The sequence below is a fragment of the Grammomys surdaster genome, unplaced genomic scaffold (assembly GCF_004785775.1).
Source record: "Grammomys surdaster isolate TR1022 unplaced genomic scaffold, NIH_TR_1.0 125750, whole genome shotgun sequence".
NCBI classification, from domain to species: domain Eukaryota; kingdom Metazoa; phylum Chordata; class Mammalia; order Rodentia; family Muridae; genus Grammomys; species Grammomys surdaster.
Genome location: NW_021620582.1, coordinates 1,430,263 through 1,444,581, shown reverse-complemented (window position 1 = coordinate 1,444,581; position 14,319 = coordinate 1,430,263). Strand labels below are relative to the sequence as shown.

Genomic DNA, 14,319 nt, shown 5'->3' with positions numbered 1-14,319 from the left:
CTTTCCTTACTCTGGGAAAGTTTTCTTCTGTGATCTTATTGAAGACTTGACCTATAGCATTGATTTGGGATTTTTCTCCCTCATTTTTGCCTATTATTCTGAGGTTTGGTCTTTTCATAATATCCCATAGTTCCTGCAGGTTCCTTTCCTGTGTGTTTTTAAATCTTTAATATTCCTTCTTTATGTGGTCTAGATTTATTGCTAGAAAAATTTTAGTACTGATATTTTGTCTTCTGTTTGATTCAGTCTACGTACAAGGCTTTCCTTTGAGTTTTCTAGTTGAGTTATTAGATTTTTAAACTCCAAATTCATTTCAGCCTGAGTTTCTCTCAGTATTTCTATTCCTTTAGTAAATTCCATTTTCAATTCCTGGATTGCCTTCCTCTTTTCCACCAGCCTTATGTTTGTGTTTTCTTGGGCATCACTAAGATATTTTTCCTGAATTTAATTGATCTGGGATTTTTCGACCATGTGTCTTTTTAAACTCCTTGAATTCTTTGATTGTCTTAGTTAGGGTTTCTACTCTTGCACAAAAATCATGACCAAAAACAAATTGTGGAGGAAAGGGTTTATTCAGCTTACACTTCCACATTGCTGTTCATCACCAAGGGAAATCAGGACTGGAACCCAAGCAAGTTAAGAAGCAGGAGCTGATGCAGAGGTTATGGAGGGATGTTACTTACTGGCTTGCTTCCCCTGGCTTGCTCAGCTTGCTTTCTTATAGAACACAAGACTACCAGCCCAGGGATGGCACCACCCACAATGGGCCCTCCCACCCTTGATCACTAATTGAGAAACTGCCTTATAGCTGGATCTCATGGAGGCATTTCCTCAAGGGAGGCTCCTTTCTCTGTGATAACTAAAGCTTGTGTCAAGTTGACCCAGAAAACCAGCTCATACATTGATGAAGTTTATAATTATTCTTTTAAATTCTTTGTCCTGGATTTATTGAAGTAGTTCTCACTGGTTAATGTTTCTGTAGGATTGATAGTTTTTTTTTTTAAGTGGAGATGATGGCTTGATCTTTTATATTGTTTGTAGTTTTGCAACTATAACTGAGCATGTGGTCTTTTGCTAGTTCTGTCTCTAATATGGACAGGGCAGGTTGTGACATAAGAGAGAATTATGAGTAAGTTGGGCTGAGAGGCTGAAAATATTTTAGGTGGAATGAAATCAAGTAGACAGAAGAGACTAGTCTTATGTGCAGGGTGTGTCTCATGCTTTGAAATGTGAAGAAAAGATGTGCTCTGAAAAACATCCTCTGGCATTATCAAACTGAAGGACATGTCTTACCATGGCCATTTTTGAATTGATGTTAATGAAGGCAGGATTGAATTGAGGAACTAAAAGGTATTGACAATATAGAATTCTTTCCAATAATTTAAAATAACACAGAAATGAGACTCAAAGCTATCTTGGTCTAAAAAACACTGTTAAAAAATAGAAGAATTTCACTTATAATCAAATAGCTAGATTGTTATGAATAATAAATAATAATAATGAATAATAATGTTTCACTTGGAAGGAGGCTCAGAACACAGGGTAAATACTGATTTGCAGAGAACAGATGACAAGGAAGTTATTGTCCTTATTCTAAAGACCACAGCTTGGATGCAGGTGTCCAAGAAGGCACAGTGTTCTTCAAGCTTAGATGGAGTGCTATGTAGAGAGATTTTTTTTTTGCTTAGCTTTGTGGTGTGTGTGTGCATGTGTGTGTGTGTGTGTGTGTGTGTGTGTGTGTTTTGTAGTTTGTTTGTTTGCTTGCTTGCTTATTTATCCACAGTAGGATATAAGCTGAAGAGGATTCTGGCCATTTCCCAAGATCTTGCCTGAACCAGTGTGGTTCTGTGTAACTATAGTGGAGGTCAGTACCACCTTCTTCCTGGAATTTCAGGGTATTGGGAGTCAATTTCTTGTGTCTTTTCCTTGTAACACTAGTTAGAAAAATAAAATTTAAAAAAATTGCAAATTTAAAAGAATTACATTCGGATGACACAGAAGCACTTCACCCATCCTTGAGGTCTAGGAAGCAGCTCTGAGGGTTTGTGTCGGGGCTACAGGTGTCTATTGCACACTGTGCATCTGTAGCACAGAAGTACACAGCAGTGTCTGCAGACTGAGCAGCAGTGATGGACAGGGAGCTGCTCTGGCTGGAAGCGTCAAGGGTGGCTCTGAGTCTTCCGCTATGCTTCTCTCTCTCATTTGAACGTATTAAGATTAGCAAGGCAGGGCCTCCGCCTGACTTCTGTCTGTACCACTGTAGGGCAATTATGGATGTCTTGTAACTACAGTTCACGGTGACATTTTCACCCTCGTGAATGCTCAGGGCCCAAGGATTCTCTTCTGCTAGTTGACTGTTCACCCCTACATAGAAACACAGGCCAGAGAACAGAGTCAGTGGTTACATTTTCAAACTGTATTTCTAGATTGTTAAAAAGACTTCACCTCACATGTATGTGGGCTATGAAGTTTGTTGTCCCTGTTCCCCTCACTGGAAACCCAAACTCACTTGTCAGTTGCAGCCACAGTGTCACCATCGCCACTCTCAGGAGTCTGTGCATTCTTCCCTATGAAGATCAGATCACAAGAGACACAAGAGGTGTGCTCAAGCTGGTTGGTTTCTGAGCATCTGCCTTGAAGAATCTCAGAAGCAAGATCAGATACCACACTCCCCACCCACTTTTCCCTTCTCTCTCCAACCATCTCTTCTCCTCCCTCCTCTCCCCCGTCTCTCTGATTTCAAACCAAGGAAGGTTTGTAATTAGCTTCTGAGTCTGAGTCAAGATCTGAGGAAGAGGAACTCTGACATCTGCTGGTGGCCCCATCTTGTTGCTAAGACAGCCTGTAGTGGTGAACAGTGTGCACCACTGGAATGCAATGCTGCTGTAGTCTCTTCCCTTATTGAACTCTTGTTAGATTTCTGAGGCCCTGGAGGAAGACAGAAGGCAAAAAAAGAGACTAGAGGCTGATGTCTAAAGACCAGACTGTTTATTCCAAAACAGTAAAGGTCACTCTCCCATAGAAAATTGTCTGTGTGGGGAAAGGTTGGCAGTGATTCCTTATAAGGATAGGGTGAGGGTATTGTTTGCATCCATAAAGACCTAGGACAGTTCTGCAGTCTTTCTATCCCTGGGCTTCCCAGGACACAGCCAAAGGGTTCCAGGTCAGTTGCAGGTGCTAGGGAAACTGCCATTATGCAGCTGGAAGATGATAGGGCAGCTCCCATTCCGAATTATTTTCTTCCTCTATGTGATGACCAATGGACAAGTGAGGCCATTTGTAAAAAATGTGACCAAGGAGTTCTATCAACTCTGGCTCCATTGATTATAATAAGACTGACATCACCCACTATTATACTAATTATTACATCTGGGCCAGTCTATTTCTTTGTGTCGAATACACTTGCCAGTTCAGAATGGAATGCACTGATAACTGGCACATATAGTGTTGTTACAATTGTTCTCTGTTCTTGCTGGACTGTTCCCTTTGCCCATGTGCCTTGGTTTTCTGACTGATTTGGGCTTATAAAATCTGCTTTTCAGATAGGAATAGAGCTGATTGTGCTTGCTTTTGTGCTCCACCTTCTTCGAATAATATTTTTCATCCTTTCATTTTCAGTATGTGTATATCTTTGCCAGTGAGGTGAGTATCTTGCAGGTAGCATCCTGCTGAGTGTTTGTTTTCAGTAAAGGTCTTTTAATTGATGAAAGATCTTTTAAGACCATTTACACTTGGGATTACTATAATGTTATGTCATTTTATTTTTCTGATTATTTCCATTAATTTTGTTCTTCATCCTTTGCTCATCTTAAAAGCTTATTGGTTTACTGAGATGATGTTTTTATTGTGCATGAATTTATCTATTCTTTCCAGACATCTCAGGGTTATTGAATCTTCCTTACCTATGTACAATGTTCACTTAGAATCTCTGTGATGGAGTCCATGCTCCAGAACTCCCTGGAAGGTCAAACTGAATCAAATCCACAGCTGTACTACTTTCACACCCAGCCTCTTCTGTCTCAGCCTGCTTTCCTCAATTATTCATTGGCAAAAAAATTCCCAAGTTCAGATTTTTCTTCTCAGAAACTCAATTTAAGGCAGAGTGTTATTTCTTTTAATCCTGAAACAAATATTGAAATATTTATCATACTAAATCACATAGCAAATGACCCTAAATCAGCTTCTTTTCTGTTACTGTGAAAAATGCTAAGACCAAAAGAAACTTATGAAATATTTTATTTTGGATTAGGTTCCAGAAGAATAACAGTCCATCTTAGGGGGAGGAACACATGACATAAAGCAGAAGCCATTGCAGCTAGAGCAGGAAGCTGAGCAATCACATCTTTTATCCTCAAACAGGAAGCAGAGAGAGTGAACTGGAAGTAGGATGATGCTGTAACTCTCAAAGCCCGGCCCCCAGGGACTAACTTCCTCCAGCAAGGCCTCCTCTCTTGAATGTCCCTGCAACCTGTGTTACCACCAGGGAAATAAGTGTTCAATACCTGAGAATTCTCATGCAAACCACCACAGACCTCTTAGTAATGTAATCAATATTCAAATTGAAATATTATCCTGGATTCTTGCCAAAATGTCATAAAGCCAGCCAGAAATTATAAAATAAGCTGAACAAATTTTTAAGTATTTTTTATTTTATAACAACTTTTTACTCTTCCTTAATGCTGTTTCGTGTGTGTGTGTGTGTGTGTGTGTGTGTGTCTTCTCTAAGCTCCTCTACAGACTTCATGTCTTATTTTTCTATAACACATGATGTCTATAGTGTGATTCCCATATCTCCATTATGGGGGCATACACTGAAGCACGGGAAACTTAGCAGTGGCCATATTGTGAGTTAGGAATGATTATCCCATGGGGCTGGAGAAATAAATGGCTCAATGGTTAAGAGCACTAGCAGCTCTTCCAGAGGACCTACCTGTGTTAGATTTTTCAGCACCTACATGGCAGCTCACAGTTATCTGTAGCCTTAGTTCCAGGTGACATGATTCCCCTGGCACAGATTTAGAAAAAAATTAAGAAAAAATAATTATTATTCATCCCTTTATATCTATCTCCCATAGTAAAATATGTTGTGTTGTAGCTATTTGCTTTAGAATGTTTCAAATTATTTTTTCATACTTTGGAAATATTTATTGAAGGTCTCTACTTCTAAACATTGAGCATGTATAAAAAATTCTGATTATGTTATCCATTTAGTAATTATAATCCATTTAGTAAGGTGTATCTGTGAACAATCCTAAACAAGATATTCAATCCTTTCTATCTAGGTTTTTCAGAACCAGTTCTCTACACAAACAGTGTCTTTAGAGACTGAGGAAAAAGAAGTATATTACAAACTCTAAAGATCTCTTACCGTATGATAACATTTTCATGTATCAATGCATGATGAAAACCAGAACTATTGGGTTGATTTGTGATAAAACTTCAGCAAGCACTAGGGTGACTATGCTAAGTAAGAGGAACTTTCAGTACTTCAGTTTATAAAACAATAAAGTTATAGTGGCAGAAGCCTGTAATCCCAGAAAACAGGCTGGCATAACAGGGAGATCAAGAGTTTTAAGCTAACATAAACTCCACAACAAAATCCTGTTTCAAAAACAAATACAGAAAGGCGATGAATAATAAGACAGTTAGCTAACTGAGCAAAGAGCCAAACTACAAATGAGAGAAAATTTTGGCAGCTACTTATCTGACAGAGGATGAAACAACAACAACACACACTGTTTATTGTCATTAAACAATAAAAACAATTAATTTAAAATGGGTTTTGGAATAGAACATAGCACTGTGCATCCTTAGGCTTCATGGAAATGGAAATTAAAATAATATGAGATTTTTGTCACATCCCATACAGAATAGCTATTATCGAGAAATCAAATTGTGACAAATGTGGGTCAGGATGTTGGAAAATAGGAAGCCTTCATTCACCATTGTTGGAAGGATAAACTGATGTAACACCTAGGGTAGTCAGTGGAAAAAGATCTCATAAGTCTAAAAGAGGAAGTGTTATGTGATCCAGCTATGTAATTCCAGAGTACTTATCTGAAGGCCTCTGCACCCTACTACAGAGATTTTTTTCTCAGCCTCGTTTATTGCTACTCTATTCAAAATTGCTAGGTAGTGAACACAGCCTAGATGGTTATCAACAAAAGAATGGATTAGGAGAGTTTGGTGGAGCTGCCTCTCAACACACAGACAGATAGACAGATAGATGGATGGATGGATGAATATTAATCAAGAGTGAAGAAACGAAATTACAGAATTTTCCAGAAAATTAACACAATTGGAAAATACAATAATAAATGAGTTATGTGAACTCAGAGAAAATAGCACATGCAAATCTTAGCTTCTAGTTTTTATTTGTATATATTCATGTGATAATGAATGTGTGTGTAGATACCAGGACATTAGAAAAATCCCAATGAGAGGGAAATGGAAGCAATAAGGAAGATAAATGAGAGGGGAATAGAACACATGAAACAGAAGTGGAAGAGGAGATACTGGGCACAAGAAGGCTTAGGTGAGTATGAGAAATAGGAAGGCAATGGATGGGGAAAGGTTCAGGATGGGTTCACCAAAAGTAAATATGCTTGGAACTTCTGTAGAGAAACCTACTACTTTGTAAGCTATTTTTTTAAAATTAGTAAACAATTTTTATTAAAATATTTTTTTAGAATCCATGAAGGCTGAGTGCTGATGGTTGTCTTTATGACATGACACATAGTGAGTCTTGTGGCCATGTGCTCATCTTTCACCTCAACAAGATATACACATTAAAAGTGTATAATTGTTCTATAACCATGAGCATGTGAGGAGAGAAAGTGGAAACTATTCAACCAAACCAGTAGTTTGCCTTTCCCCTTAGGATTACTTATTTTTAAAATATTAAAGTGTTTTACCAATCAACTCCTCTTTACCACTCTGCACATAAATCACGTTGCACACAGAATTGAAACAGAATTTCTTCAATGTGTTGTCTGTGCTCTCTGTCAGGCCTTGATGGGGCACAATAGGTTTGGGTGCAGGCTGCAGGTGCCTGGGGAGCACTGTGGCTCACTCACTGCACAGAAGTAGAGAGCAGAGTCACCAGGCTGGGAGTCTCTGATGTGCAGGGAAGCATGCAGGCTGGCTTTATTGAGGTGAACTGTGAATCTGCCTTCTTCCTTTTCACCATTGGAGACAATGGACATCAGCATCTTGGGGCTTTTCCCAGAATGCTGTCTGTACCACCAGAAGTACTGAAAATTACGATCACTGGAAGTGCAGTTGAGAGAGGCCATGGCTCCCTCTGGGACACTGAGGGATTCTGGGCTCTGCTGCACCTTCTGTTGGCTGCTCACCCCTGTGCAGAAAGACAAAGGTCAGACAATCAAGACTGGATACATGTGGATGCTAACATTCCAGAATGACATTTCCACGGGTCTCCGACCCATAGCTAGAGATTAAGATCTGTGTTTCTGCCATTAGCCTGGAATAAGCAACAACTTTACATATCACATCTGTGTCCCAAAGAAATTCCCAAACTTACAGTTTAACTGGAGCCACAGGACCACTAGTGAAACACTCAAGAATTTCATTCTCTCCTCCTCCCTCTTCACTGGGGATTTAGATTCTCAACTCTAAGCTCATATAGTCATATACAAAAGTTTCCACATCTCCTACTTTAGGAAACATGAAAGGCAGCTTCGCTAGCAATCAGAAAACTGACTGTTCACTGAGTCACTGAGTAGCACCAAGCCTTTTCTCCAGCCCTCTCTCTACCCCTCCCTCCTCTTCCTGCCCAACCCCCTTTCACCTTTTCTCCCACTTGAGAAGTTTACTCAGGATACCTTTAAAACACTGCCACCTTGTGGGCTCATGATAGTGGTCAAAGAAGAAGTCAAACTGTAAATTCTTCTAATGTAACTGCTAATACAAGTAAAAATCCTTGACAGTTCAGCTGTAGTATTGAAGAGACATTTGGCCCACGTCAGAGTTAGAAGTGAGGTAAACTCAGTAGATGTTGTCTCTGTTCTCAGTAATAATACACAAGCAGTAGTATTGCACACAAACAGTCAGTCACCTGCTCTGAAAAATCACTATGAAACATCAGCCATGGAAATCTGGCGTTCTTATCTACAGCACAATTCTGCTTATTCAAACCCTTGTCACTCTCATTCAAATCCATTTTTTAGGCGTATTTAACTGAAGGATACTTTAATGAAAGACTTACTGGTGGTAATAAACTCAATCCTGCATACAAAATAAAACATATATAACTCTCACTGAGGCACAAAGTAAGCTAAATAAGGATTGAATATGACAACATTGAAACTCTTGGTAAAGTACCTGGTATACCTTCTATAATGATGCACTCAGTAGAATGACTGAGAAAAAGAAGCTTACAATAAAAGCGTGGGCTTGGGAAAGGGGTTGGTGTGGTCTCTGGCTACACAGGTAGTGCAAAAGTCACCAGGCTGTTAATCATTTCTGCTCCCAGACTTCTACACAAATAACAGATTTTACATTCCTTCCTTTGAAGGAACAACCTTGTGTATTTCACATTCCAGGTTCCCCTGGTGATATTTGTGAGCACAAGGACTTCTATACCTCCTAAACTGTCCTTTGTTGGAATTTGAGACCTTGCAGAAGCTGGTGACTGAAGAGCTAAGCATCCACAAAATATGGTTTGATCAGACCCTTCCTTCAACATCAACAAGTACAAAGGGAACAGAATGAGGGAAAGATGCTCATACTCCAACTGTTTTCTGCAACAACACCTTATCCATGACAATAATAATCATATTCAATTCTCAGTAAATATGAAACCTAAAGAAGAAGATAATCATAGTGGGGCACGCTTAAAATCCCAGAAGGGAATCTGGTTTGGGAGGTTGAAGTAAGAGGGCATGAGTTTAAGTTCTGCCTGTGACACACACGGGAGATACGCCTCAAAAAATTGTAAGAATGAGAAGAATGAAAACAACAAGCACCATAGCCTTGGGAAATGGTCAAAAGAAGTATGAAACTAAACTTGAAACACAGTCTTTGTGAGATACACACCTGCCTGTAAGAGACTTGTAATAAAATGTATATAATTAGATAAACAGTTCTCCTGGAAGAGCTGGAGAATGGCCAGTTAGAGAGACACACAGCACTTTCCTGCACTACTGTGAACCTGAAACAATGCATCAAGTGTGTGGCTGCCAGGTGAGGAGAGGGACATGCAAAGGAATGGGAGTCGTATAGTAAACAGCAGAACCAGATGAAATCCCAAATTGCTAAACTGTAAACTACTAAAAGAAACTAAGGATTCTAACATTGGGTGCTGAATACAAGATAAAGGAGAGGAGACTCCCCTTGGTTGGACTTTAAGCAACAGAGAAAATGAAAGTCTGGGTAAGATTCAGAGATGTATAATCTGACACTCTGCAAAGACACAATTTAAGATGAGAGATCTTTGATCCTCACAGCAAGCAGAAACTGGAGAGTGGGGCCTATCCACTTACTAGCTCATTTATTGAGACCATCATGGGGAAACTTCTTTAGAAAACTCTTATTTTTGATATCTATCCTCAAGAGTCAGTCCAATCTTTACACAGCAACACAGCCAGACAAGTATGCCTGACACTTCCTGCACCCTTCCCTTCCTGGAGACCTACCCCATACCCACAACCAGGAACCCACCATAGTGTACCAGCTCAGCCTAGTCTACCATCACAATGTAGACAACCAATTAAAGAAGTCTACATGTCCAAGTTTAATCACAAAAAAGCACAAACAGTATGAAAGGTCAAGGCAGTATGTTCCACATACCCCAAACCCAGAATTACCTTGATGAACCTCATACCATAGAACTTAAAAGAACAATCACAAAATTCACTAAACAATCCAAAGAGTTTAAAGATGAAACCAGGTCACAGCTCCATGAAGAAATGTTCAAAGTCCTTAGCCATCAGGGAAATGTAAATCAAAATGATCCTGAGATTCCACCTCACACCAGTAAGAATGACTAAGTTAAAAAACTCAGGGGACAGCATATGTTGACAAGTATGTGGATAATGAGGAACACTCCTCCATTATTGGTGGGATTGCAAACTGGTACAACCACTCTGGAAATCAATGTGGAGGTTCCTCAGAAAATTAGAAATAGATCTACCTGAAGACCCAGCTATACCATTCTTGGGCATATACCCAAAAGATGTCCTACCATACCATAGGGGCACGTGCTCCACTAAGTTCATAGTGGCCTTATCTGTGATAGCCAGAAGCTGGAAACAACCCAGATGTCCCACAACAGAAGAATAGATACAGAAAATGTGGTTCATTTATACAATGGAATGCTATTCAGCTATTAATAACGAAGACATCATGAGTTTTGCAGGCAAATGTATGGAACTAAAAAATATCCTGAGTGAGGTAACTCAAATCCAAAAGGACATACATGGTATGTAGTCACTAATAGGTAGATATTAGCAAAAAAAAAAAAATCAACCACAGAATACCTAGGGTACAATTCAAAAACTCAAGAAGGTTTACAAGAAAGATGCTTCGATCCTACTTGGGAGGGAGAAGAAAACAATTACTGGAGGCAGAGGGAGGGAGGGACATGGGTGGAAGATGGGAGGGGAGAGGAAAAGGGGAACATGATCAGATATGGTGGAGGGCAACAGGAGAGAAGCCCTGAGGGCCAGCACAATGAATGGAAATATGCAACATTGAGGGGAGGGGGAAAGTTGGAGGGACTCTCTAGAAAGTACCAGAGACCTGGGAGGTGAGAGACTCTCAGGAGTGAAAGAGAAAGACCTTAGATGAAATGCCCAACAATGGGGAGAGGAAACTTGTAGAGTCCACCTCCACTAGAAAAACAGGGCATCAAGTGGAGGGATGGGATTACCATCCCACAGTCAAACATTCTGACCCAGAATTGTTCCTGTCTAAAAGAACTGCAGGGGCAAAAATGGAGAAGAGGCTGAGGGAAAGGTGGTCCAGTGACTTGGGATCCATTTCAAGGAGGCTCCAAGGCCTAACACTATTACTGATACTATGATATGCTTACAGACAGGAGACTAGCATGGCTCTCCTCTGACAGGCCCAGCAAGCAGCTGACTGAGAATGCAGATACTTACACCCAACCAGTGGACTGAAGTTGAAAATCCTTGTGGTTGAATTAGGGAAAGTCTGGAAGAAGCTGAGTAGGAGGGCGAACCCATAGGAAGACCAGCAGTCTCAACTAACCTGGACCCCTGAAATCTCTCAGACACTGAGCCACCAACCAGGCAGCATACGTGAGGTGGTCCAAGTTCACACACACACACACACACACACACACACACACACACACACACACGCATGCATGCACGCACAGCAAAAAACTGCCTGGTCTGGTATCAGTGAGAGAAGATGAACCTAACCTTTGAGAGACTTGAGGCCCCAGGGAGTTGGGGAGGCCTGGTGATGAGGTAGGGAAATCCTCTTGGTGACAGGGGGGAGGAGGAATGGGATGAGGAACTGTGGAAGAGCAGACCAGAAGGGGGCCAAAGACAGGATTGTAAAAATAAATAAATAAATAAATAAATAAATAAATAAATGTAACAAAAAAAGAAAATTATCTTAAATGAAATTGATGTTTGAGAGATGCTCAAGAAAACCAAACATAAGGCTAAATGAAACAATGAAAAGAATCCAGGATTTGAAAACTGAATTCAATAGAGAGAATATTGAAGAGAATCCAAGCTGAAATGAAGATGGAATTAAAAATCTTAATACTCCATTGAGAAAATTCAGGCAGAAGCCTTACACATAGAGTGGTTCAACTAAAGATAGAATATCAAGGCTCAAAGATAAAGCAAATAAATTTTTCAAACAAAAGGAACATGCAGGAACTGTGGAGTGCCAAAATAGACTGAATGTTGATAAACTTTGAGAGAAGGCTTGACAGTTAAAAGTGTCAACTGCTCTTCGAGGACCTGGGTTCAATTCCTAGCACCGATACAATGGCTCACAGCCAGCTGTAACTCATTTTTAGGGCATCTGATATCCTCTTCCAGACTCTTCCACATGTACCAAGCACATGTGATGCACAGATACAAATGTAGGTAGAACACACATACACACACACACACACACACACACAAATAACAACAATGACAACGATGACGATGATGATAATGATGAACACAGTGATGATAAAATTTGAAAAACTATATCTTCAAATCATAGGCATAGATGAAGGAGAATTTTTCAGGTTAATGGCATATAATGGCTCTTCAAAAAGATCATAGAAGTTCTAAAAGACTATGCATACCAACCTAGAAAGCAGTACCCAGAAAAACTGCCATCGTTGAAAGAAAAAGAAAAAAAATCTTGATGATACATACAACCTAAAAGAGCTTATGTTCGTAAGACCACTTGTACAGAGAATACTAGATGCAACACTAAAGGCTGAAGACATACCCAAGAAGCGATAGATAGAATACAAGTGAAGTGATGGTTACTGAGGCACAAAGAATGACTAAGGATTCAAACAGTAAAAATACAACAAAATGACTGAACTCAATACACACCTTTCAATAATAACCCAGACCAGAAAGACAAATGTCTCGTGTTCTCTCTGATCTGTTTTTCCTAGCTCAAAATCTTCAGATGTGAGTTATAAACTGAAGTAACTACACACACCAGCAAGGTAATAGGGGACCAAGTGAGAGGAACTCCAGAAAGGGGAATAGCAGGAAATAAAGGATATGAAGGAAGAGATGGAAAGATGAGGAGGGAGATTTAATTGGGGGAGGGAAAGGGAAGTGAACACAAAAGCATAGGGAGGAAGAGAAACCGAGTAAGGGATGTTTGATAAATTCTCAAGTAAATGTATTTTTTCAGGTTTACCTAAAATTACACACACACACACACACACACACACACAAAATAATAATCTTAAGTAACGTTAAATGAAGTTGAAAAGTTGTGCCACTTTGGCTGTCAAACCTTCCCAAAGAGCCATAAATTATCTAACAAAAACACCAGTTGAGTTATAGATTGCTGCCTACTCCTTTGGATGTTCTTTTTGTTCCAGAACTTTTATGTGGGCTGTTAAGTTACTAATATAAGATCTCTCCATTTTTTCTTATGTACACACTTACACCTATGAACATGCTCTTAGAACCACCTTCATTGTGCCACTCAGTCTGGGTACATCTTTTCAGTTCCTCCAACTATAAAATTGCAGAAAGTTTTTTATTTCTTTTCTAATCACTATATTGACACATTTTTCATGCAGTAATGAGTTCTTCAGTTCTCATGCGTTTGCAAGCTTTCTGTTGTTTCTGTTGTTGTTGGTATTCATGGTGGTTAAAAACTATGGTGGATGTTGTTTCAGGTTTCTTATACATGTTTGGATTTGTTTTGTGCCTGTGTATGTGGTCAACTTTAGAGAAAGTTCCTTGAAGTTCTGACAAGAAGATAGATTCTACTGTATTTGAGTGAAATGTTCTCTTAGTTATCTGTTATAGTTATATTTGGTTTACAACATAAATTAACTCCAACATTTTAGTTTCTGTTCCTGACTTGTCTGTTGGCGAAAGTAGGGTACTGAGGTCACCCGCTAACAGTTTGCAATGGTTGATATGTGATTTAAGGTATAGTAGTGTTTCTTTTATGAACTTGGATGCCCTTGCTTTTGGTACATAGGTGTTAAGAATTGAAGTGTCCACTTGGTGGAATTTTCCTTTGATGAGTATATAAGATACTTCCATATCTCTTTGAGTAGTTTTGGTTTGGGGTCTATGAAGTCAGATATCAAAATGACTACACCAGCTTGCTTCTTATGTCCATTTCTTGGAATAACTTTTTCAATCCTTTTACCCTTGATGTTTGATGTGTTAGTTGGATCCAGCAGGAAGATGGTCCTGTTTTTTTAACCCATTCTAGTAGTCTGAGTCTTTTTATTGTAGAATTGAGACCATTTGACATTGAGAGTTATCAGTGAGCACTACTTGTTAATGGTCAGTATTTGTTATAGTGGTAGGTTTATTTTCCTATGCTTTTTGTTCTTTTGTTTGCTTGTTTGGTTGGTTTGTTTGCTTTGCTTTGCTGGACTGACATTATTTATTCCTTGTTCTACTGGGTGAGGTTAACCTATTCGAGGTTGAATTTTTCCTTCTAGCATCTTCTGTAGAGTTGAAATTGTAGATGGATTCTGTTTAACTGTTTATATTAAATGTCTTTCTCCATTTTTTATGATTAAAATAGTAGTCTGGCTGGCATCTCTGGTCTCTTAGACTTTGTAGAACAATAGTCTAAGGCCTTCCGGCTTTTACAGTCTCCACT

General features: G+C 39.4%; 2 gene segments (V, D, J or C); both read right to left on the bottom strand.

The window, feature by feature from the left end:
* Positions 1-2,005: 2,005 nt before the first annotated feature.
* Positions 2,006-2,624, bottom strand: LOC114639707. The segment is given in 2 exon segments: positions 2,006-2,364; positions 2,510-2,624. Coding segments are annotated over 2 exon segments (411 nt in total).
* A 4,380-nt stretch (positions 2,625-7,004) lies between these two features.
* On the bottom strand, positions 7,005-7,611 carry LOC114639706. The segment is given in 2 exon segments: positions 7,005-7,357; positions 7,544-7,611. Coding segments are annotated over 2 exon segments (402 nt in total).
* Positions 7,612-14,319: the final 6,708 nt, after the last annotated feature.